At 34.9% G+C, this 27,031-nt stretch overlaps 1 protein-coding gene across 3 annotated transcripts in view; it reads left to right on the top strand.

The window, feature by feature from the left end:
- SDCCAG8 (SHH signaling and ciliogenesis regulator SDCCAG8) overlaps positions 1 to 27,031 on the top strand; it is a 97,868-nt gene that overhangs the window by 12,875 nt on the left and 57,962 nt on the right. For 2 of the 3 annotated variants that reach the window (XM_015857638.2, XM_015857637.2), the window contains exons 8-13: positions 155 to 343; positions 2,298 to 2,436; positions 4,359 to 4,511; positions 6,824 to 6,958; positions 10,521 to 10,637; positions 22,028 to 22,170. In XM_015857638.2, coding sequence (XP_015713124.1) covers positions 155 to 343; positions 2,298 to 2,436; positions 4,359 to 4,511; positions 6,824 to 6,958; positions 10,521 to 10,637; positions 22,028 to 22,170 — 876 coding nt within the window. The remainder of the gene's footprint in view (positions 1 to 154; positions 344 to 2,297; positions 2,437 to 4,358; positions 4,512 to 6,823; positions 6,959 to 10,520; positions 10,638 to 22,027; positions 22,171 to 27,031) is intronic. The other variant, XM_015857643.2, reaches the window with a different exon arrangement.

Here is a 27,031-nt window from a genome sequence, read left to right as displayed (position 1 = left end):
TAAGATTTTCCATAGGCTACTGAAATGTGTAAAATAATGTACATTACAGAGATTCTTACAGCTCGTTTTTTGCATTTATTGTTATATATTTCATATAAACATAGCTTCTACAAATGTTCAAGTGGTGCTCCAATATGTTTGTTATTTCTTCTAGGAAACACCTTTCAGAATCTCGGAAGACATGTGAAGATTTGGAAGCAAGGCTGAAACACCAGAAATCGCTGGTTTCAGCCACAAATTCTAGTCGAGTTGGTGGTCTTTGTCTGAAATGTGCACAGCAGGAGGCAATTCTTGCACAGACACATTCTAATGTTCATGTGCAGGTCATTGAGAGAGTAACAAAGTAAGTTTGGCAATATTTAATTTCTCGTGAAATAGCAGTTGCTTACATTAGACCACGTATATCATAATGTTTGGTTGTATTTGAAGAGGCATTTATAGGGCAGTGGAGTCCCAAGTTCAGATTGTAATGTGAAAAATGGTAGCAGAATGAGTGGTCACAGCCACTGGGAAATCCATGGTAGTTTTCTTCTTATTTGAAATGCAAAAGGAAGTTAGTCTGTATCTAATAACTGCAGTCCCCTGGGGGATCCCCCAGCAGGCTGCTGGTAGATCGTACTTATTGCACTAATTTTACAAGCAAACCTTTCACTCTGTCAGAGAAATCTCTTTTCTTCTTGACTGTGTTTAATAGCTCCAGAGTTTGGGACAGAAAATTTTGCTAACTAATTTGAAGCAACTTCCTTTGAATCAGAAAAAAATGAAATTATTTTTAGCACTCATTTTTAAATTGTGGCTTGTTTTTAAAGGGTTTAGAAAATAACAACTGTATGGACTGAACATAAAATATGCGGTTTGTAATGAGATATAGTAATTCAGAAATTCCAGCAGCTTTAACATTTTTATTTTATTTTTATTTTTTAGAAGAAATGCAGCTAGTCTATCTATCTTCAGAAATCTCAGTTTTTACTTGTTAGTAATAGTGTCAGAATACTGCAGCTTTCTCAAAGTTTGTCAAACAGCCATCTGTCTATTGCCAGGTACATGAAACTTCTTAGGATTTCCAGCGTTTTAGAATGAGTCTTCTGGAGAGGACATAGTCGGTCAGTTAGAAGTGAGAATTTTGAAGGGGAATAATACATGCCTTTTTACAAATGGATGTGATCTCTACGTATTATATGGTTGTTGGGAGGATTGATGTATTTTTCTGTTGTCACAAGTCCAAGAATTTTCTGGGAAAGCTCTCTCTGTTGCTGAAAAATCCTGTTTCTGGATCTCTTTCTTTGTTAAAGTAACTATTTGTCACAGAAACTGTGGAAACTTAGCTGGTACATTTTTGTCACCTTGTGTTACAGGGTACTTTGAAACAAAAGATTTGAGCTGCTTTATTTCTTCCTCTTAAATCATCTCTCAACATCTGAAATCAACATCTTTGGTGGAACTTACTCAATCAAAGATAGTACAGTAAATATTTTCAAAGGGTCTAAGTAATTTGTCCAAATGTTGCTAAAATGAATAGACAGAACTGTATTATCATTCAATGAAACAGATGCACAGACAAAACAGCAGCAATTTTCAGTCAGAATCTAGTTGTATTTTAAATAGATGAAGGCAATTATTGTCTCAGAACTGAAAAGCATTTAGTATATGAGAAATAATGAAAAGTTTAAGTATCGTGACTTCTTTACTGATTTTGGTACTCTGCTTAGTATAGAGCTCAGTATTTTTTTAATAAAGAAGTTGTGCAGAGGAGGAGAATCCAGGAGTCTTTGTCTTTAGCTGAGTTATAGTGTGCAGCAAAAAGCTACTAATTTCTTGATGTATTCAGCAATCTGAATTATTTTTGGAACCTAAATCCTTTCTTTTAATTCTTTTTTTCTTCCTGTTTTACATGTAATGACAGGGTAATGCTGTACTGCTTTGTTCTGATATTTTATAAAGGTTTTTTTTTAACATGGATCATATTTTGTAATGCGACTAGAAAGTTACTCTGCTTCAATACCTTCATGACCTGAGTTCTGCCAGTTTTACTGGTAGCTTCCCTAACAGTCCATCCTTCTGAAAAATAAGACCAGTAGCAAGTGATAGATACTATCAACTCAGCCTATACTAAGGGTATTCTGTCTTTTATGCTTACCCCATACTGGTTTTAGTTTTGCTTTGCTTAGCACTTTGGCCTTTTATCTGTAAATATAAGTTTTATCTGTTTATGTCTGTTCATCTGATACACCTGCTTTTTTTTCCCTGCTTATGGGAAGATACAGAAGAAATGTATTTTTTCTTGTCTTCATATGCAGAGAAAGAGATGATTTGATGGATGCACTTGTTTCAGTAAGGAGGAACATGAAAGAGATGCAGGAAAGAGAATGTAATGCATATGAGCAAGTTAAACAAGCTGTGCAAATGACAGAAGAGGCCAATTTAGAAAAAACAAAGGTAAAGTCATAAAAAAAAATTAGAGCTTTTGAGTATTCAGAACTCCTGTAAATATGAATTACTTTGCAAGCTAATGAGAGATGCATGCATAAAACCTTTATTACAAATGTGGTGGGTTCAAACAGTGAATAATTCTGAGTAGTAACATGAACTCTGGATTCTTAAGTTGTCATCCAAAGCTGTGGGATGTGTTGCATTCTGAGGCCATTATTTAAGTTCTGAAGTGGTTTCAGAGCTAGGTGATAAAAACTGAAAGGTATTATTTTCAAATGCATTCACAGCATACAGGAAGATAATTGTAATCACAAAATCATGGAGGTTGGAATAGACAACAAAAGAGTATTGTGTCCAACCCCCCCTGCTAAAACAGTACCCTACAGTAGGTCACACAGGTAATACTACATCTCTGAACGCCTCCTGAAAGGATAATTGAAACGTTTACAAACAATTATTTTTACCTCTGATGAGTGTGAAGCAAGAACTGATTAGTTATCATAACTCTGAAGATGAGAAGTCCTATATAAATGCTATCTTTATCAAAATCTTGGCACTGGGTAAATAATAATGGCAAAACCAGTTTTGATCTAATGCTTATTACAGGAACTAGGGCTAGCGTAACTAATATTGATCTAAATTATTTCCTTGAGATTTAGTGACATCTACTGTATTATTAGTGAATTACTATGGAATTGAGAGGTTGTGGTTTGGGGATATTTTTATTTTTTTGAATCACTGTTTGTTTTTTAAGTATACTTGTTCTTAATGAAGTGCCTCTGTTTTTAATATTGGGTAAGGTTTATATCATTATTCTAATGACCAAAGAAGCAATAGTGGTTGATAGTATTTATCCAGTATTATAGGGATGTGTGTATAGAGTCTGTGATTTGTAGGAGAATATATAGTAAGAGCTTGAAATCCTACGTACTTGTTAGATGTGGTTATTACAGCTCTGAGTTTTTACTCAACAGAGAGGTGATGAGTCAGTTTAGTTCACATTAGTAATGTTTTAAGACAAATAAGTAGAATCTTTAATGAAATGGATCTTTGTATCTACACTGTTTCTCCCATATAAGAAAAGCAGCTCTGTGTGGTGGATTTTTCTTTGGTCAGTGTTTTTATTTTATTTGTTTTGGTTTTACAGATAGTACTATTTATCCTGGTAAGCACAAATTGGCTGTTTGTTTTTGTAGGTATCAAAGATTCACTTAAAAAATTTCACCTGAGAAATATGAGGGCGTAGCATTTAGAAGCCCAGTGTATTACAATTTCATTGTCCTGTCAGTCTATCTAACCTTGGGTACTTATTGTTTAAAAGCATTGTGGGTTTTTTTTTCCCCGTTTATCAGTTGTTTGTGTTCCTTAGAGCCAGGAGAAGATCTGGAAAGGCTAAACTTGCTTAGCTGCAATAAATCCAGGAGTGTGTTCCACATAGAATAACTTTTTGAACCACTCACATAGTTAAAACAGCGGAGTTTGCAAGGAGTTGGGTATTGGAAGCTGGTTCTACAGATGTGCATTCAGGAGTTTTAAATGAAAGGCAAATAATCAGCTGTAGAAGAACAGCTTCTTATTTGGAAAAATATACTTTGCGAGTGCTTTCTTCTTTGCCCTGACTTCTAAATGCATTTAGAAATGCATTTAGAATTACAGATCACAGCAGGGTATGTTTATACAAATAAACATACATCTGTTTTCAATTTGTTAGTCCTATTCTAGATGTTAATATGGTAGGATTGCATAGACATCATAATAGCTATGTTAGAAAGTAAAAAACATCAAAAAAAAAATAAAACACGAGAAAAAAAACATCCTTTCTAATAGCAAATTGGTTTCTCTGAAGACATTAGATACATATTGCAATAATTTAAGGTTTCAGTTTGCTCTTACTTAAAATACAATTTTTTATTTTTTTTTTTATTTAGGCTCTAGTTCAGTGTGAGCAACTGAAAAGTGAGTTGGAGCGCCAGAAGAATCGTCTTGAAAAGGAGTTAGCTATCCAGCTCAATAAGAGGACTGAGGAAAAAGATGCTCTGCGGGAAGAAATGAAGAAAGAAAGGGAGAACATGGCAGCAATGGTATGTATATGATTTTTCCTATTTGTATATAGGAGGAGTGTAAAATTTCTCTAAATGTTCTGTTTGGGTATCCTTTATTTTGTTTCTATTTTGGATTTTAGAGCTCAGTAAATCTATTCTACCACTCCTTTAAAGCATGATTTGTTCCTGGTTTCATATATTAGGAATATTACTTAAGTTGTCAAGTTGAACATTCAAAATTTTGTATGTATGAAGGTTAGGACCTTGTGCTACATAATACTTACAAAATATATCAAAGCTACAGTATTGTAATTGTGTTTTAATATGGTATTTGTCAGAGGGATCTGATCAACCCTTAATTTGCGTCTCTGCAGAAATCTGCAGGACTCTTTTCAAGCAAAATAAAACAACCTTATGTTTATGGAATCTCTCAGACAGAATCTCTCTCATTATTTATATTGAGACTGACTGACTGTTGTAACATAATCTTGCTTTAGACTTCTAGATCCAAGTGTGATGTTGAGTACTAAGTACAAGAGTTTTCTGCCCAGTCATATATACTGAGGAAACTTCATACAGCAGTAAACCTGTGGGATGTTTGATTTAGAGGCCTCTTCAACCATGTTATGGTGGAATTTTGGGAATAATACAGTGAATTTCTCTTCTGACTGTAGGCTTTTTCTGTATTTGTATAGTAATATGACTATATATAAAACTTAGGGAATATGGCTGTATTTCTGGTATTGTGAGATGGAAGAATAATATTCTGAAGCTGTTATTTAAAGTCTTTGACTTCAATTTCAGATATAAAAACATGAATTAAGTATGGTAATGAGGATTGAATGGTATTATAAAAAGTAAGCTGTTGTAAGAGGTCTTCATAGATCTGTTGGTGAGGCAAAAACAGATTAAAACCTAAACTGTGGACAGTGAGCCATCATTGAATAGTGAGCAGTTTTTTTTGTTTAAGACATTGCTGTCTTTTGGAAGTTATCCTTAAAGACAAAACTATTAGAGATTGTCCGGAGGAGGGCTGTGAAGATGCTGAATGCTCTGTAGGGCAAGACATGTGAGGAGTGACTGGGATCCTTTGGGTTATTCTGCTTGAAGAAGTGGAGGCTGTAGAGCCTCATGGTGACTTAAAGCTTACTCACAGGGGGAGCAAAGGCATTCATTTCTGCTCTCTGGTGACAGTGACAAGCATGTCATACTTTTTTATCAGCAGAATAATTCATTCCTTCATGTCAATGCATCATCTTGTATTTCATCACACACTGTGCTGTATTTTACTGAAACTGATCTCAAGTCTTAAGAGTTGTAGTCTATCTTTTTTTTCTTTTTTTTCCAAATCCACATACACACTAAATAATGCATAGGTATATTACAATGATGTCATTCTTTTTTTTTTTCTTCTAATTAAGAAAGATATAGAGTGACTTTCTAGAAAACTGTGATCTATATGTATAATTTAAGTCTGCATATTATTCGACCAGCTATTATGCTTCAGGAAAATGGTAGAATACAGTGCATCAAATCAACTCCTATGTGAGTATTTTATCACTTTCTTTAAGAAGTCACTTGTTTGTGGGAAAGAATTGGAATGATCCAAAATTCAGGTGGATATGTAATTAGTGAAGAATAGTTATGAATATATAATCTTCTAGGTTTGGCTTTGAATTCCTGTTAAGTTAACCTAAAACTGTCAGACACCATTATTTCCACTTACATTAGTAAGCTTCAGGGCTAAATAGCTGAAGGGTCATTGTCTCTGTTTTATTGTTACATTTTTTTCAGCATTCAGTAAAATTCAATCTGAATTAATTAGAACTTTTAACATACTATTTGTGTGCTTCTTGTACAGTATTACGCTTTGACTTTCAGTGCTGAAATACTGTCTGTATTTGGAGTTAATTGAATAAATATAGTTACAATGGCAGTTTTCTTTTTACTGGTGCAGAAGATAGCTGGGGGAATGTGATTTTGTTGAAACCAATCTATATTAGAACAGATAAGAAGGTGTTAAATAGTTCTTGCACAGCAGCAAAAATATTGCAACTGGATGCTTATGACACTGATTATGGTAGCAAGTTCTGGAGACTGGTCTGACTAATGAACCATTTCAAATACACAACCTGTGATAAATTAATTCAAAATAATGTACTGATTACTAAAGTAATTTAGCCATTTTTGGATAATATTTGTATTATATTTCTAATTCATGTTTTTTCTTGAATTTCTTGGTGTATATTTTGTCAGTATAACTACAGTTACTTTCAAGGAGAAAGTCCTACAGGGTTTAGATCTGTAGCTGTCTGAACTTCACCATTGCTGTGTTCTTGGGTTTTCTGCAGGTAATGGCCATGTCTGAGAATGTTGCCATGTTAGAGGCTCAGGTAGAGAGAATTACAAGGGAAAAGAATTCTCTGTTCAGCCAGCTAGAAGAATCACAACATCAGCTTGCGTCTCATGAAATGGAGATGAACAAGGTAGAAACATTGCTTTACTTTATTGTTGTGACTTTAAAGATGAGACTTTTTTGTTTCTCCATTTCCCTCTGTATTTTTAAAGAGTGTGTGATTGTAAATGTAAACTCTTCTGAAGATTTGACATAAAGTTTTACAGAAGAGAACTTTCATGTCTGCCAAGTCACCTTGTGATTCTAAAGTTAAGCTTTCTTTTTCACAGACTATGCAAATTCTGATTATAATGCATATTAGGTGTAAGGCACCACAGTAATCAACCCTGTCCTGTAATTACAGTTTTTCAAGTACTTTCTTGAAGAAATGCTTTGCAGTGTACTCCTTTATTAATTAATGTTGATGATAAGCATTCTACTAAGAAATATTTCTTATAAGAACTACTGTTTAAAATATATATTAATTCTGTTTCATATATACCGTATTAAAAATTCATATTCAAATTAGGTCTGTAATGGTGCTTTATTTGGGGTGCTTTATTTTGCACATTTCTCATCCTGTTAGAGCCTCAGTGTTAGTCATACCATGAGAAATAAAAAACAAATGCAGTCTGAAGCCTGTAACAGGGAATGATGTCTTGTTACAGCAGTTAGTTTTTTTATTATAGAAATTAATTCAACTTCGTGATGATGCTAATTTTTATGCAGGATAGGCAATGTGCAAATGAAAATTTGTTATGGCCTTTTGAAATGTTTATGTGGCTGTTCAGTAATCCTACAGCCAGTAGTTAATTGGAAGGTTTTGGGGAGCAATTTGTTCTTCAGGCCTCCACTTCTGGAGAGATTGTCAGCTGTTTGTCATCCTCAGCTACCTGTGCTGATGCAAATAAGTGTAAGTTATGCAGAAAACTTACAGCAAAGAGCCAGTCAAATTCGTTAGAAAACTTAATTCAAATTCAACTAAAAGGAATATGAAAGCTCATTTTAAGAATGTAAAAATGATCTGTTTTAAATGCTTCTGTTTTGGACCAGATTCATGGATAGCTGTGATGCTGCTTTTGTGGTTGGGGTAGCAGGGGGATGGAAGCAGTGTGTCCAAACATCTACTGATTTGGGTTGACTAAATTTGTAGCCTACTGATTTGATGCAATCTCATGAGTGGCAATTTTGCATTCCTAGTCTCTGCTTGAGTTAAAATTGAGAGAATATCAACCCCTTTGCAATAGGTAGTACTGTGTTTTCATTGCACTGTCCTGAGAGACTGGAAAAGTGCGTTCATGTCTCTGAGCTCAAATCAGAATTCTGGAGGAAAGTCCTGATGATGAACTATTGGGACTACATACATTACCATGACTGCTTTCATTAGCTGTATGATGTGTACATCCATTTGTGGATCTGACTCCTTTCCAAACATGGTTTGCCATTACAGTAAATTATGATTTCTCTGAAATTCTTTTTTGACCTGTAGTAGGAGTGGGAAGGAAAAAGCATGGTGAGAATTTTTTTTAACCTTCATTCTGAACTACTAGGAGGCTGGAAAATCAGTTATTAGGACAGCACCATCTGCTGATCCTTCTGTGTTATTCAGTGTGCATTGTGTGGGGAAGCCAAAGGCAGGGATGGCTGCATGTTTTTTATTTTGCTTGGAGGAAGGAACAGGTCACAGTATGTCCATTCTTCATATAAAGAAAGGAGTTAAAAAAACAGGACTGGCAATCCATGCAGCTGCTTCTTGGGATTTTTCAGTTGCATGTCACATTTCAATATTAAAAATAAATAAAACAAATATAGAAAACAATTATAATAGTTCATAGCATTTGGTACTTTCCATTATCTGCAACAGGACTAAATCAGCAAGTAATCCTCCAAGAAAATGATCCTTTTTCCCCTCTTGTACTTTTAATTCATAAGTGATGCTCTATCTTAGTGTTAGAACAGTTTTTTGAGGAAAGAAATGCTGGTTTTGAATAACAGTAAGATGTTATGACTCTAAAGAGATCGAAAGAGGTGCCATGGAGCTCAGATATGAGGTAAATCCCTGCTCGCAGAATAGAAGACCTGTGTTTTTAAGCAGCATTTGGAGATGTACAAGCTGGTTCTGTGCTTTCAGTGGTAACCAGAAGAAAAGGTAAACTATGAGAGGTTATCTCAGCACCATAGTAGGAGGGGTTAACCAAGCAGTAAACAAGGGAAGGACAACTGCTAAGGGAATCGGATAGGCTGTAAACCCATGGAGTACTCAACCAGTGAGGAAATGGGAGGAAATTTGTGCTGAGAAGTAGGAAATATAAACTGTTGCATCTCTCTATTTTGATGCACCTCTCTACTCTGGAGGTTGTCCGCTTTTGTGGAAGTGTGAAATAAATTGTGGTTCATAGCTAATTCTGCCAGATCTGGGACTATTGGGCACAAGCATTTGTCACAGTTCCTTTTGTTTTTGTCCATAGGGTGACCTGATGGTCGTATGCATATTTACTTTCTCTTTTTAAGAGTTAAAAAATATGGAAGTGAGAAGAGAGATGAGACTGAACAGTAGAAACAAATTTGTTTTGTAGAATATGTGAGAGGAGACTGTTGAGAAGTGCATGGGACCAGCAGCACATTAAAAATGTGCCTATTTAGAAAAGAAGTCTCGTGGAAGAGTATGAGCAGGGCAGGTGTGAGTTGGTAAGAAAATCCTGAGGGTAACTGTTCTCATTAGGGGTTGTGAAGGATAGCAATCTTGCGTATATTTATGTTTTGTTAATTATTAAGATAAAGTAAATAGGCACGAATTGGAGGTAATTGGCCCGGAAAAGTGAAAAGGAGACAGCTTGTCTGCTGTCCTTCTCCATTCCCAACAGATAGATTTAAATAGAATCCATTAAATTGGGAAATAGGAGAGTAATAATGTCTTGGAGTAGTAGTTTGTTGTGTGGGAGGGACTGGGCTCCCTCAAGCCTTCTGAAGTCAAGCTACTTATCAGATGTAATAGGAATGAGGGGGTTAGGGTAGTGAACATCCCAATAGCACAGAATACTTGTAGGTTTTGTGAAAGTGATTTTTTTTTTTTATTTTATTTTTTTTAATGTTGCTTCATTCCCTTTCTTTTGGCCCATGCATATGGTAGAAATGCACATTTTTAAAAATAACTCGTCTTTGACTTATAGCAAGTCTGTAGTTCTCTAACTTTGGAAAATTAATGTGTTAACATCTAAATGTTTTCTTCACAGCAGAGACTTGGGAAGACAAGAGGCTATGCCCTTATACAGGAATGGGGTAGATTCTTCTAGGTTGTTGAAAGTATTCACATAGACTTCCTTGAGATTTCAAAAAGAATGGGAGAAGAATATAAAAGTAACAATAGTTTAACAGTATTTAGTGGCACATATATTTACAACATAAATATTTATAGTTAGCTAAATCGTGATCCAAATATACTTGAATGTAGAAGGCGATGCATATTTCAAAGTTAATCACTATATAGAAAATTCAGTTCTACTTTTTATGTAAAAAACATTTACCATATGTAGTCTTAAAATTTCTGTAAATTCAAATCTTGCACTTAAACGTCCTCTAGAGGGCACCAAAAGATCTCATTGCAAATCCTGGTTCTTCAAGCTACGGATCATGTTGTCTGTATAATCTAACAGGTGTGTGGAGAAATGCGCTATCAGTTGAATCAAACCAAAATGAAGAAGGATGAGGCAGAAAAGGAGCTCAGAGAGTACAGAACAAAAACTATAAGGCAGCTTGAAATTAAGGACCAGGTAAGAGATGATACTGCTGTAGCTTTGCAGTTATTGGAAGCCTAAATAGGGTTATTTCGGAAGTTAGAATGATTCATTTTTCTAATAATGATCATTTATTGCTGTTAAATGGTTTCTGAATTAATGGCAACAAGCCAGCTATTACTGTTAAGTAAATACGTCTTGGTTATCTTATTCTTGTTTTCAGCCCTAATGTGTTAAGTTTTAAGTAATACTCATCCCATGCTTTAATACAGAATTACTCTGGAATATGAATTCATACAATGTACTTAAATTGTATATACTGTATACATATGCTTATACAGTTTTTTCTCACAAGTAAGTCACATGTAATTAGGTATACATATAGCTTGACTAAACACTACAAAGTCTTAAATATAAACCAACTGTACCAGGAAAAAAAGAAAGTCATTTGTATTCCAGTTTCTGTAAAGATTCAAGTCTAACGAATGTCAGGCTTCATAGGAAAGTTTAAAAAACAGTCTCTAATACTATACATATATTAAAAATAAAAAATAAAATAAAAACAGTATATGCTTTACAGGTGAAAAAACATCCACTGCAATAAGGAATATTATTAGGATAACATGCAATATACTTGGCAAACAGCTTTAACTGGTGTACTCTGCATCTTAAGTGCCCTTTCTGTTGAAGTTTTATCCATTTTCCTTTAGTTATTTAGTTATTCCTTCAAAATTTGTGATTTTTCACGAGAGTAAATTTCTTTTGAGTACACACAGGAGAGTGCGTAAGATGCGTGGAAGCATAATTTTTATGTGGATTTTGTACAGAGAGCAGACTATCCAACAAGTTTTAAATCATTCTTTTACTTGTAAATAAGTGAACAAATCTGTCCCTATATAAGAACATACGTAGGAAAAAATGCAGTATTTCTGAAATTAAATTTTATTCACCAGTTGTCCAGAATCTGCATGTAGACAATAAGTTTATTAACTTAATTAAGTACAAGTTTGGACTTGAAATGTTATTGATTCAAATTATAATAAAAAGATACATAAAATCATAAAAGTTAATTAGATAAAATAACTCATTAATATGTATTGAAAAATCTTACAACCCAGAAAAGCAGAGGCCTTCCAAAGCCTTTTGTTTTCAGGGCTGCTTTTTTTGTTGTTTTTTTTTTTTCTATCCTCCTGCATCCCTTAGGCCTAAGGACACTTTGAAAAACAAAAAGCAGGCTTGTCGTCTGTGCCTTGACAGATATCACAGATAAGGGAGTTGGCATAATCTTGGCATACAAATAAAACAGGATGTGTTTAATAAGATATCTGAAGAAGTAACTTGGATTTTAAATCCTGTTCTCTGACTTGCTTCAGGAATGCCTTCTGAATAAACTGCAAAATTGAACAAAATATTCTAACCTCATATACTGACATAATGGTATTTTATTCCTTGTGGGAATGGATGTACTAAAATGTGGTAATTTGATATAATCAAAATAAAGTGATGGGAGAGGGAATCCCTACCAGTAGGGATTATTAGAGTAATTCAGTAATTACCTGAAGCAACTATAAGTTCCAGTACAGTTGTTGGTTCCTTTGTAAAAGAAAAGCAGGAAAAAAAAAACAATGGAAAACAAACTACAAACTTTTTTTTTTTTTTTTTTTTTTAAGTTCTAAGGCTTGGTGTCTCTAAGCTGTTTCATGTATAGGTCCTAATATTATTTAATATGTTAAAAGGTGTGTTTTATTCCATTCTTCTTGTTTTAAAGCATAGCTTTACAAACATTAGGTCATTGTTTCATATAAATAAAATGAAAACAGCTTAATCACATCCAGTGTATTTAAAGACGGACCTAAGTTGTTTCATCTTACATGGCACTGAATTGCAAACAGTAAATGTTCTTTGGTCTCTCAGCCATGACCTGACCTTCTGGCTAAGACAGAGTTGATACCTTCCTTGGCCACCATCTGTTCATAATAAATACATATTTATATTTTAAAAGTGGAGAGATAGTAGTGTACGAACAGTGCTGCTATGCATTTTTCTGTTTTAAAAGCAAATTATGTTATTTCAAATTCACTTCTGATATACTGAGAATGAGTTTCCTTGTTTTCTGAGATGTGCTTCTGGTTTTTAATTGTGTGGATAATTTCTGATTTTGAGGCTGTATTTGAGTTTATATATAATGACTTTATAAAAAGGAATAATGTTATCCAGGTGTGTCAGAAGAGTCAAATTCCCACGTGTGCAATCTGAGATGATCAGATATATGTTTCGTAAAAGGTGATATTTATAACAATCTTTGAAAGTGAATTTGTATCATTTGGAAAAATTAAAGGAAATTTTATCTACGTAATATATAGTATTTTCCTCTTTTTTTTCCTGATATCTCTTTTCCTGTCTTTATTAACTCAACAGGGGCTAATGTAGACTATTGTTGCTTTTGTAGGAATACCTGTAATTGACATTGAATATGTAATATTTTAAATGAAAATAAAGAAGCAAAGAGCAGTGCTAACTTTTAAATTGAATAATTATTTTGTAATATCATCCATCATGGTGTGATTAACCTTAAGATTTAGGGTGCAGGGGGCAAGGAGTGTATATACCGCACAGTTTCTCAACACAAAAACTGCATCTGTTCATTGGAGCCGGTGTATTGTGAAGTAGCATAGCCTGCTGCCCTCTCTTTTCTGTCTCAGCTCTCCCATTGTGGTTGTGACTGTGCTGAAATGAAATACTTAATGCTTTATCTTCTTAGGAACAAGCTTAAAAAAAAAAAAAACAAACAAAAAAAAACAAGTGCAATGCCTTCACGGCAGTAAACAGTGTCCACACTAGGGGTTGTACTAGCACAACTATATCAGAGATGTCACGCCCTAACCTAAATAGCTATTATCAGAAGAACAAATTGTGGCATATTTGACAAAGTAGGACTTCACTTTTACAGTACTTTTTCTGTGAATTTAGAAGCACTGCATGGGCTGATTTGTGTATTTCTTGTAGAAATCTTTTTTGAGAAAATTTGAAGTCATTGTTTCCTCAGATTAGCATCACTTATTCTTTTCTGTTCTGCATTTTTTTCTGCTTCATGTCTCTGTGTAAATCATTTTTATTTGGTTTAGAAAATTTTGCAAGCTTCAGGAGACGGTTTGTAGTCTTGGCTTATGTAGTCCCAGCTAATTTGGGCATCTTTGTTAAGAGTTCAGGAGTGTTTCACAACTTGTCTTGTAATAAAGCTCTGGGATAAGTTAAATGCAACTAGAGGAAGTCAGTCCTGTGCATTTTCTTGTAATGTGAAAAATCAGAAAAACATGTAGGAATAAATCCAAGCCCTTAAACTTAACCTGCAAAAACTAGAGGATTACTAGCGCAACGACACATCATCAGTAGGGTAAAGTTAACTTTTTGATACTGTGTTTAAAATTATCCAAATATAGTTTGAAACTGGGGATAGCAAAATTCTTTTGTGTGCCTCTTAGATGAAAGAATGGAAACCTCCAGAAATGTTTTACCAGAAAAACCCAAGATTTTATTTTATTTCTTTTCCGATCTGTGGTTTGTAAGTTTCTCAGCCCAAGTACAAGAGGATGGAGTCATTAGTATGCACAACCTATATGCATGGAAAGAGTTATACATAAGAGCATTTTGCTGTTGCATGACAGAACCTAAATGATGTCTCCATATACTATAGACTGAGTGACAATTTTGCAGACAAATAAAAATCTGGCAAAATTGCAGTCCAAAAGCATTTTGCCAAAAGGTATTTTGGGAATGTTTATATCATTTGTCATAAATCCATGATTTATAGTAACCTAATTTAGACATTATAAATGAAGAGATTACTGATTGTCTTCATCAAAAATAAAACAGGCCAAGAATTTGGGTATATGTGCATTTCCAGAATAAAGCGTGTCCAATACATGATAAAATGCAACCTCCTGAAGACACTGATTCCCTGAGATGTCAACATGTGAATAGATATCATAGTCATAGTATCATAGTCTCGTGCGCGTTGGAAGGGACCTTAGAGATCATCGAGTCCAACCCCCCGGGATTCGAGCCTCTGTGTAGCAGAGCGGCACTTCTACCACTTGCGCCACAGGGGGGATTCGAACCCAGGGCCTCCGGTGTTGCAACGCGGCATTCCTACCACTGCGCCACCGGCGCACACATATGAGACTTCCGTAAGCCATGCTTTAAATATTGAAGTTCTTCAAGGGCTGGGACACTGACAATATCACCAGATGTTTTGAAACTCAATAGAATTGCAAGGGTTGGTACTCTGGTGAGGATTGGTTAGGATTATATGTCAGAATTTAGAGCTGTTAGAAGAATGTTCATTTTTCTACTGAATATTTTGTGACTCCATTAGTTAAAAAGATTCTCAGAAGTTTCTGTTTTTAAAGGGAATTCTGTTAAATTAGTAAGTGTAGTTGCATGTTGTTTGGCAGGGAGGACAAAAATGAAAATACTTCTACTAAGGCAGCTTGAAATTCTTCAGAATTCTTCAGCTGGCCTGCTGAGAAGAATGAGATGAGCTTTTTCAGCCCAATTTACTTCTCAGAATTTTATTTCTCATAGCTGCCACTGGCCTAAGTAATCTTGATCCATGCTCTAGTACCCAGAGTGGTGATACCTTGTAGCACATAAAATTATTTGTGTACATTAAATATTATTCAAAGTAGGAAAAGAATTGCACAGCTCTTGGTGTAGTGTGCGTAAACTTAATGCTTACAGAAATGCCTGTTTTCTCAATTCTCTTACTAGAGTAAGGGTGACTTTATAAATAGTCACTGTGTTAACAATCTACTAAAAAGAAAAATAATGTAGAAGTCCCTGACTGTCACTTGCCTGTTGTCACTGTGTAGCTTTTCTTAATGCTATCTAGGAAGAGACAATCCCACATCCGTCATGTGAAAGATGTGGTTGAAAGGATAAGTGAAGTAAGTTTTGTCCTCTTTCTCCACAGTGAAGGTGTAAGATCCCCGTTTGCATTTCTTATATGTATCCCTCCTTTTCTGATAATATCTTTTAAAATCAGTGAGCAAACTATCTACTCTCCACCAACCCATCTTTCCCCAACATCCTCACCCACAGCTGCAGTCCATTTAAAAATGCATCTTGTTCCGCTATGGTACAAAATCATTTTCTTATCTCTACTGGTGGCTGCTGAGCTAATTTCTAGTACAGCAGTGTTGTCTGTTAAAATGTTGCAATAGTAATCTTCATGGGTTTGAAAGTTTTGTTCCTGAAATAGTATTGTGGCTTAAATATTTTCAAGAAAATAATGAGGTAAAATCCTTGTAGAAGATATTTATTCTTTTCTGTTTCTCTTGGTATTTATCCACAGTATCCCGGGGCAGTGATGCTCTTTGAGAGTTTGCACAAGGACAGTCATGTTAAAGTACTGCTTAATTTAAAAATTGTCTGTGCATATTCATAAATATATACTTAGCAACACAGATCTTGTCTGTTATTTTTTTTCTTGCCCCAGCTGCACATAGCTAACAGTTACAGATAGGAAGTTTGCTTTGATTAGATTTAAAAATGTGTTTAAGATCATCCCACCTCCGTGCTATTCCTTTTCTTTCTCTGCCTCTCTTCTAGCAATCTGTAGCCCCTCAGCTCTGTTAATGCTCTATCATTTTGGAAGCAGGTTTGCTCCTGGCCTTTGCGTAGGAGATGGCTCTGATCATGAAGTTTTGCCCTTCATTACGTTGAAGGGGTGCCACATGGCTGCCAGATGCCATTATGTTCCAGTTTAAGTGATAATATGGTCGCAAAACGTTGTGCACCTGAGGACTGCAAGACTTCCACTAGATAAGGCTAGAATGATTAATATCTGTACAATGAATTGTGGTCTATACTATTCATCTAGATTAAATCCTTTTCTATTTAGTATTTGGAGATCTATAGATTTGTGGACTGTTGGTTTGGAAAAGGAACTCTGTGTGTTTATTGGAAATACTTTTGTGCTTCTGCTCATCTTTCAGTGTCAATATATGAGTGGGTAATCAATTTCATTCCTAACCTGAGATTTTTGTTTTGGGCTAAATGGTTTGTAGAATTTTGAGTTGTTCTATGTTTGTAAGAAATTGACTCTAGTTTAAAGAGGTGATCTTTATAGACTCTTTTATGCCTTGCTCATGTTGTATTTCTTGCAATTTATTTGTACGTTGTCACAGCTTTCTAATCTTAAATATACTTCCAGAAAGGGTTTTTCTTCTTTAAAACCAAGTTTAGTTTTCAAAACTACATTGTGTCCCAAAGCAGATTTAAGTAGGAAACAGCAGTAATTCAGTAGTATTCAAGAGGGAGAAAAACATTGTTGGGGCCTAGCAGAGGTTAACCTTGTGATGCCCCTAACTCACTTTATGAAGTTGGATAGCTCTTCAGGCGCAATATGCTATATCAGATGGCCGTGCCTGGGAGGTCTGAGGTTTAGAGACTGACCAGAACTTAGTGTTGCTTGATTGATATCAAGATTAAAGTAGAAATGACTGCAAGCGACCCCTGCTGAATGTGGGCTGCTAGTTTTCTTCAAGTAAAATCCTGCTGAAATAGTTTGCTCTTTCTCGTAATTTAAATAAGAAAACAAGAAAATGTGCATGACAATTCTGTATTGGATTAATTTGTACATAAATATATAAGGCAGACAGAATTGGTTGAGATTAGTTTTAAACAATGCAGAAATTCCCAGTTGCTGTTATATACAGTGGTTAAGTGCACTTGAATGGCAATGCTGATGGTACCTCTTAAAAGGACCTTAGCCTTACTCCTGTGCACGAATTCATTGCTTTGAAGGGCTGTTTTAGTAAAAGAAACTGAGCATGGGAGCTTCAGGGCCTTTAAAGTTTTACTATATATTAATTTGAAATGTATCTGATTTTATAGCTGCTGATTTGCCTTTTGGTGCAAGTGCTGACAACCATAACATTTATGTCTCGCTTTTTGTTACTTTGTCTTCATTCCTTTATTTCTTGGTTCTATTTTTTGTCCTTTAAAAGTGTTAAAATGAAGGGAATGAAGTAGGAAACAAAGAAAAGAAAGTACTGTAAATATGTGGATGTCTCTTTTCCTCCAAAATTATACTACTGCAGAATTTCTGCTATGGTATAGTTAGTGCAGAATGTATTTTTTAGGTTTGGTGTGTGATTTCATACCTAGTATGGAAGAATACTGGTATATCAGTGAATGTCATAAGTCAACTATTAGCTCATTTAGTGTTAATATATTTTTGATTTGTTAAAAGGCTTCTCAAGTTGTTTTTACATTTTTACAGAGTATGACTTTTTATCACTGCTTAATCATTCTCATTCATTTAATCTAAAAAATAGCAGCAAAGCTGACAGAAAAGACAAATGCTATTTAAAATTCTGTGAAAAACATCTGCTGGTTTAGAATTTAAAGTTCCATTTTTCTGCATACAATAGAATCAGCATCAGTACAAAAAGAATTAAGCAATTATTTTAATCTTTAATTTGGCTTGTTTTGAATCAAATTACTTCATTATTTAATATTATCAGATTTTATGGAGTTAAAGAAATGTCTAGTTGATTTTAAAATGTTTTTGCAAATAAATGAGTATTCATAGGTGAAGATAATTTCAGATTATTAATGGGGAGGATATGTGAAGGTTCATCCAGTGTTTGAGAAATCCTCCTTTATGCCCTTTTGTAAGCTGCATTTATGTCACTGAATGAGCACCTCCAGCACTATCCTCAAAATGCGTTGTGAAAATCAGAAGACTGTGAACTCCTCATGAACTAATGAATGAGAAAAGCTTAGAATCCGAACTGTTTCATCAACCTCTAGAAAGTACTGCATGCTGTAAACATACAATACTTTCAATTCTGAGAAGATATATATAGGCATGTATATAAATCCTTACTGTGGTATTATTTCGTCAGTGTGTTAATTATCATTAGGTAAAGCTTCCTTCTTCCAACTGAATTGGAGAGGAATGCAGAGTGGTGTTAATGTGCTTCCTCTTACTAATATGTTTCTCTTGCTGAGGTTCAGGCTGCCATCTTTCAATGGCAAAGTGCCTTTTCCGTACTTTCAGAAGTTTAGGCAGTGCAAGACAGATCAAATAATACTTTTAAAATTATATGCAGAAGTAATAAGAATATTAAAGTTGGGAAGTTAGGCACCAGAAGTTGCCTGTTTCAATGTTCCAAGCTTAATGTAGTCTTGTTGTGCGTATACGTTATGATAATTCTGTTCCTTGTTAAACTGAAAATCTGTTTCAGATTTTCTTAAACTCAGGATTGTCATCTGTCTTTTTTCTGTTCTATACTCCATCTCTTGTCTCTCACATAGATTGAAAAGTTAAGTATCTTGAAGAAATATTATCTGATCATGTAAAAAGCTGCACTGCAAGTGATAGGCTCTGAGGGATCATATTAACACTGCATGAGAAGTGGAGTTGTTATCAAAATTGGTGGTTTGTTTCTACTTCTCCCTACAGTTATGTTAAAGCCCAGATAGCAGCTACAGAGCTGCTTGCATCTTCCCAGTAAAAGAAATTTGTACAAAAAGTAACATGAAAACTAGCCTACATCTGGGTAGTTTTGGAAAGGCACTATCTGATAAGGTTCCTTGGGGAACAGTGAAGAAAACTCATTGATTATGGAGTTTTTCTGTATTTTGAATTCTGATTACCTTGTGATGAGCTTGACTTATGATATTTCTGGATGAAGTGTATGCATTTTTGTAGTCTGACATTGTTTGCAGGAGGGGGAAAAGTTTTGTTTTTATTATGCATGAACAGATCTCAGGTTCAGAGGCTTTGTGTGTTTCAAGCCATTGTCTGAGTTACTGAACTGAGGGAGCATCTAGCATCTGGAAGTTGGCTGTGAGTTTTCAACATAATAATGCTTGGCTTCTACCAAGTTGTTTTTAATGACGGTTTCTTAAGAATAATGTAGTTTCTCTAAAGTATGCCTGGATCAGACACCATTGCTTTGTAACTTGCTTGTTAGCATGTCTTCTTGGATGACAGTAGTTTCCTCCCATCCTTTTCTTGTGAGGTTGTCTGCTAGTTCTGCTATGGCCATTGCTAGGTTAGAATTCTTATTCCTCTCATTACTTGCATTGTGATGATGTCTAAATAATGGTATTTAAGATATATTTCTGTATACATACACACAAATACACGTATATGCCCCTGTGTGTGTTTGGAAAGAAGAATCTGATCTAGAATGTTGGGGTTACTGATTAAAGTAGCAGAAATAAAATTGATCATGAAAACCCATATTTGCTTCCTTGTTACTTATTAGGGAAGTCATAAAACCCCTATGAGTCCTTAAAGATCCTGTTACGGAGTCATTGATAGAGAACTCATTTCTTTCGTTGTGCATATCCCCATGACAGCTGAAATCTGTGGATGCATTTTAGGGTTGAATCCTGAAGGTTCAACATCTGGCTGATAGAACATTTTCACCACGGATCATTCTGCTCTGAATTTGGTACCTTCTGTAGGTCTCTGTCAAAACCTGACTGAGCTCGTTTAACTTGAGGGAATGGTGTAAAGCCCTTCTGTTCACTGAAGCTTTTCCCTTACAGAGTGGCAGTGAAGTGTATTGATGTTTACTGCTGTGGTTATGCTTTTTCAAATACTTATTTGATTCTTTTCAACTAATTCATATTTTTGTTATCTTTTTTAAAGATATATTGTTTTAAGTGAATTTTAATGAGTGTTGTAGGACTTTTCTGGTTTTAGCTTGTAAAAATGGGAAAAGGTCATGTCCTAATTTAAAATAGATGGAGAAATAATACTGTCAAACTACTGCTGCTGAGAAGACTAGAGAGCAGAGAACTAGCTGAGACTTCTGTTGTTCTACTAAAAGTAAGCAGAAGTCTCTGGAAACAAGTGAAAAGACAAAGTGTATGTGGATTGGTATGAAAATATTCTCATGGTGCAATAGGTTGTTACAGTCTTTGAAGGGGAAGGAGACTAATGACCTTGCAAATACTTTCACTCGCTTTGTATTCAAAATTGAAATTATCAGTTTAATCTGGGAGGTGTCCTGTATCATCAAGGTGATATTCAAACTCCAATCAAAACATATATCATGAACCTTTGTTGAACGGTCTTACGGGAAAAGTATACAGTAATTACCGGTATCTAATATCAATGAAAAGAACATCATGAAACCTTTTTCTGGATGGAGAAATTGTGTTTATCTGCAACATCGTAACATACTGGAAGAGATTTGAGTTAACATTTTCACAAGAGGAACGGAGACAACATTATTACAAAGATGCTTCAAGTGCAAATATTGGCACTGAATTACAGTCATTTGTTCTTGTAGTTGTTTGAATGAATAATTCAATTAACTGAAGAAGATACTAAGGCCTGTCTACATGAGAAAGCTATGACAAAATAAGTTATGGTATGAATTTGAAGTATAATAGCTATTCCACACTGACTCCCTGCATGAAGAATTTTATTCTGTACTGCATATATCCTTTCACATTTTAGATGACTTTAAAAGTTCTCTCTAGCTCCAATAATGGATAAATGTTTGTGTAGAGAGTTTGTGTGAGAAAGCTACTACCTTAAAATACATGTATTGTTAGCTTATTCTGTATTACATTGCTGTCCTTAGAACATCCTTAGGACAAAGTGTTGCATTATGTTTCAAACGTATTGGTTTCTATTCTGAGAATGTTTATAGAAAATGTTTCAAGTGTTGATACTATGATTAAGTTGGCAATAGTATGTCCAGGGTCCTTCACTGGAATCAAAGATGCTGGTCATGCAACTTTCCTGATGGTTATATGTGTAATAAATTCAAGTACTCATTACCTAAATCAGGTTTACTTTCTTGATTTAGTTGACATATAAAGACTTATAATGTAAAGAATATGGTAGAATTAACCATGACTGCTATTTAGGATTTAGTAATAAATAACTTGTTTTATAAGAACAAAATCACAAAATTACCTGTATTCTCTTAACATAATGTTTTAAGACTATGACAAGAGCTTGATTCCCATGCACTGTTGCTTATGGAATAGATAAGCAAACACAGGACATATCCTATGTCCGGTAGCATCTAAACATGGTCAGCGTTCTGCTTTCTGTTGCAGTGAGTGACAGATACAAATATGGAAGCTTTCACATGAGGAAATAAGAAAATGATTGTAACGTGGATCTCTTAAACATGCCAAGGCAATAATCTTGACTTTTTATTAATGTGTTTATGGTATTTATATGGTATGCATTTTGATTTTGCATGAGAATATAATGTCAAATAGTTTAATTTACTTGTTTTGCAGTTTTTATCATCAAATTACTTCTGTTCTAAAGCAAAAATATGTTACTTTTTGTTTTTGTCACATTAAGATTTACTATCTTTAAATGTTTTTCCATGCATTTCTTAAATATACTTTCTATGGTTCTGCAATTTTTTAAGAAAATAGAAAAACTGGGATTAGAGCTCAATGGAAACAAGCAGCGTTTGGAACAAGCCCAGCAGGATGTGGCAGGAGCCAGAGAGGACTGCCTAAAACTGACAGAACTGCTGAGTAAATCTGAGCACCAACTGCACCTCACCAGGTACCCCTTATCCTATTACATGCTATAGTACCAATTTCATTCTGCTAATATTTTTGCCACAGGCTTTCCCCACAGCTGATAGCTGCAGTCATTGCATGGGCAGCTCTCAATCATATTAAAAGTGGAGAGTTGAATGACTGAGTTATGAGCTATAAGCGGCTAAAAGAGAATTACTAGTGTGAAGCAAAGGCAATGTTTAACCTCAGTGGTGTGGTGCCATACTTGTAGGCTGGAAAAAGAGCTGGGAAGAGTGCAACTACTTTCTTAATACTGTTACTGTGCTTGGTGGGATGAGGATATTTTAAAATGTCATTTCAGACTGTAATGTACAGCAGCACCCTTAAAGAATAGAATGTATATGTAGGTGAATGACTGGAAACATATAAATGTACCTAATCATGCTAAGCTTCCTTGAGGGTTAAACAATCAAAGGGTAACATTATTAACTACAATTAGGAGATAAACTCAAGAATGTGCAGAGGGTGTTGAAGTCACTTGTTTGGTGGATATGATATGACATTATTCATTAAACATTTCTAGAAAATAATATCCTGCCAATTATTCATTCCAGCTTGAATTTCTTTCTTTTTTTTTTTTTTTCCTTTTGTCACACACAACATTACTGTCTTACTCTTGGAAGATTTTGGCTGTGTATATGTTGGGCTTTTTTCTAACTCCTCCCCTCTTCTCACCTGAGAACTGAGTATCTAGAAAGAAATCTGAAGATTTTTACTCAGTCCTTAATCAAAAAGTTGAGTTATTTTAAATTTTACATGGGAGGGGAAAAAACCCTTGGATTTTTATCACTTAGCAGAATGTCTGCATGTTCAAGTCTTGTACTCTTTGGGCTTTATGAGAGTTCTGCCATTGAGTAAATGGAAATAAAATAGAGCTTCATCTAAACTATTAAATTCAATGAATCAGTTTTTTATTCAGCTCCATTTTTGTGCAATTCAGAGCACGGTAGTTTAACAGATGGAAGAAAGTACCACTCTAACAGCCTGTATTTAGAGAAAAAATATGCTAGAGGTTAATGAACTTGAAAAAAGTTTTGGGTGAGTTGTTAAGATATCTAAAGTTTTGATTTAGCAGAACTTTATTAATAATGATTTGTTGTGATAGTTAACCAAATGGCTCACCATGCTCCTTTTAGCAAAAGGCTGATTATATGCAATAAAACTCTGGATATCTTGGTGGAAGTCTGACTGGCCAATGAATTTTTGTGAAAATGTGTGGCCTGTAAAAATCAGCACTATTTACTGCTTTTACATAGTATGGCTCTGGGGAGGTAGCTAACGTACAGGTGACTCAGGTATCTTTACAGTCTGTGGTGTCTGACTTGGGAATTTTGTGAGCTGCAAATCACTAGAGGCTGGGAACAGTGTTTGGGGCAAGTAATGCTTTATGCTGGCCCTGTTCTTACAGTCTTTAATAGGCATCTGCTTTTTGAGACAGGCACTGAATTAGTACAATTTCTTTGACCAAGTGTGGCCACTCTTATGAGATGTCCTAATCTTTGTTTATACTTCTTGTTCATATTGTTTTCTGATTGTAAGTACACATTTTAGGTATTCAAATGTTTTCTGTGCTGCCGTATGACCGTGAGAAAGATGTGTACATTAAACTTGGGAAATTGATTCAAATATTTTTCCTTCATATAACTCTAATTCTATAGTGCTGTTTAGGTTTTTTTAATATTCTTCTTCTTTCAAGGAATACAGTAGGTGATGCTAATGTCACAAGTGGTGGTTGAGGAAGGATGAGATATGTATTGCTTCTGAACTATTACCTTTGGTCCCTGTGTACCTATCTTGGTAGCACAGGGTTAGAGATCTTCTCATAATGTCTTCTGTTTTCCCCAAGTCACAGAGGAAAAGATACCCAACTCAAATTACACTTCTCCTCAGCCTGTACTCTCCTTCTCAGTCACTTCTGGTAGAGTAAGCTTACTGTACTTGTGGAGGGTCAAGATTTACATGTCTTTAATGGCATTACAGTGCTGTGTTGTAAAGCTAGTGTGTTTTTAATGGCACAGTACATCTGTAGTTGTCATATGTGAACTTGATTCACTTGCAGTCTGTCCTCCTTCATTATTTCCTTCACCTGAAGTGGCAGCTGTGCCAGAGAAAATACTCACTTGAAGGGTAGTGGTAAGATCAATCCTTTGGGGCTTGTGGAATTGTACACCATGGCATTTGCCAAGGAAAACAGATTTTAAGTTTTAGAGTCCTGCCTGTGGGAGGTTGCAACAGAAACTGCACTGATTCAATGCATCTCTTGGGTATTCTGGCCTTGGCTTCCCTATTTTCAGGAAAGAACCAGCTGGTCAACTGCAAGTCTCCTCTAAAAGCTGAACTTGAGGGAGTTCTGTACTATTCCTATACCTTTGTGGATGGTGTTTCTGTTGCCTTGCGTAAACTTTCTTTGTTCTGGCAAAAATTATATGTAGCTGGGGAGTTACAGAAAAGTGGTTTGCTTTGTATGACTTAGTAAATCACTAATGAAAAAAGTTCTTTACTAATCCAGTGATTCTAAGCTTGGATATTGTAAGTAAATAGAATAATAAAATAAATACAAGAGCTTTAGATTCTAGTATACAAACATGAGACAGTAAAGATAATATGAAGGATTAAATTTAAAAGTTACAATCTATGTCCTAGTGAGAAAAAGAAAGTGTTCTGCAGAGCTGTGCTCTTCTTCAGGAGTCCCACTTCTTTTCTTGTATCCCAGTTTTCAAACCTCGTTGATTGATTAACTGCTAAACAGTGTCTAAGTTAACAAAGTGTACTTGTTAAAAAAATCAAGAAAGAGGTTACAATTAGCTATTCTAAACCATTGCACATAGTTTAAATTTGCCTTTTCCTGTCACCTTTGTTTCTGGAGCAATATGTTGCTTAGAAATCTTTGCTATTAACATGCCTTCCTGCTATTGAATCTAGTTAGTAATTCTAACATGTATGTTTTCAAATAACTGGGAAAATATGGAACCTTTGCAGTGTAGTTTCAGTTGTCAGTTGTAATTCTGTAGATGTCACCATGTTATGAATCTGACCATACTTGCATAACTTTTTGTAGTTTTGTTAACCCCAGTTTTGATTTTTGCTTTTACTTTAGTAGTTTCCCTAGTAGAAAAATCTTCTGAAATTACTCCTAAAGTCAGTTTTAAGTTGTTGTTACGTTGACATGATTGGGTCATGCTGGTTAAGCTTATCTGAATCTGTTCCTTGAGGCATATAAAACATACAGATCGATTGTTCTTGGCTCATGAGAGCGTGATTGTTAAAAATCATGTTTGTGTGCTAGTGGAAAAGATCACGTGAAAGATGCAAGACCTTAACAGCTTGCAAAGATTTTAGCATGTCATCTAATTTAATAAAAACTTTCACTATTCTAGTGTAAGACAATCATCATTAAGGAGTCTTTCCTCTTTTTGTTACAAAACAAATCAGAATTTATTACTTGCTTTGGTTTGTCAGATGTAGCTCTTGTTTTTGTATGCCAGAACAGTTAAATCTTAAGAATTGGAGGGATCGCAGAATTTCAAAATTGAATTTTTTCTTGGTAATCACAAGTTTTCTCAGATGTGGGCATAGGCACAGGGCTCAAGATACACTTGGATGTAATGTCATCTAAAATTTTATGGAAAATGTAATTGAATAGAATTGAAGCAGATTTTTTGTTCATTATTTACTATTATTGTTTGGGTAAAGAAGACATTGCAAACAGTACTGAATGACTTCTAGGTGAAGAAAAGTTACTAACCCATATAACAAACTGCACTTCTCTGTTCAGTTGAATGTGACATTTCAGGGTAACTGAATGCCTGTGCCACTTCCTTGAAGGAGAAAAATGGACAAGGGTTTGTTGTTGGTCTTCATCTTTTCAGTTATGTGATTTTTTTGTTTTCTCCCTAGTTTTCACAAATGTTACCTAGAAAGCGTTGTATCAGAGGCTGTGGTATTTGGGGAGTATAGTGGATTTTAGTAGTGCCTTCCTGCTATGCACAGGTCTTCCTAGCAGCCTCTTGTTGATTTCAGCAACACCATTAACTCTAATTGTAATGCGTGTATAATAAATAAAGCATATAAATCTGTCATTCCACCTCCGGGTTCCTGTGGCATTATTTTGTCACATCTTTGCTGTTGTGCTTCATGATGTCACCAGCATTGCTTATTAGAATTGTGATGTCTACCTCAGACATCAGACTTCCCATTTAATCTATATTATTAAATTCTAAAATATAAATTAACTTCTCGATGTTTAGGTTTTAGTTCTACATAGTCAGCTAGGTACTTGCACAGTGCCGAATATAATCTGCTGTGTGTTTGAGTGTTTGTTGTAGTTTCATTTTTATTTTTTTCTAGGAAACAATAGTTAGCAGTACGTTCTTTTCCTACAGTTATAGCACATCCCAAGAGTCCATCGACTCTGCTGGGAGGAAGGTAACAGTCAAAGAAATGTTGCTAATATTAAATGACTGAGATACTGTTTTATGTTCCCAGACTGGCAAACTGACGAAAGGAATTATACTGGGGAAAGGGGGAAAGCAGAAATGAAGTGTAAGCAATGATTGATTTCAATTTTTTTTTTCATTTGCTAATTTTACACAAAACCATTAATTTAAGATGTGGGGGGGAACGATAACATGAAACAACTCCGGTAACTAATAAAGTTTTTAGATCTTGCTTTGTATGTTTACTTTTCATTAAATTTAGGGACGGTTGCAACTGTGTTGTTGCGATTCAGTCAACATTTATTTCTATCTGTTTTTCATATACAAAGGCATCGGGATGCCAGAAAATAAACTGTTAACGGAGAATTAACTTCTTTGGCATGCTTTCATACTTATCTTCCAAATTAA

This window comes from Coturnix japonica, chromosome 3, assembly GCF_001577835.2.
Source record: "Coturnix japonica isolate 7356 chromosome 3, Coturnix japonica 2.1, whole genome shotgun sequence".
Lineage (NCBI taxonomy): Eukaryota > Metazoa > Chordata > Aves > Galliformes > Phasianidae > Coturnix > Coturnix japonica.
The sequence above is the reverse complement of the archived record's forward strand: the minus strand, read 5'-3'. Positions and strand labels throughout refer to the sequence as shown.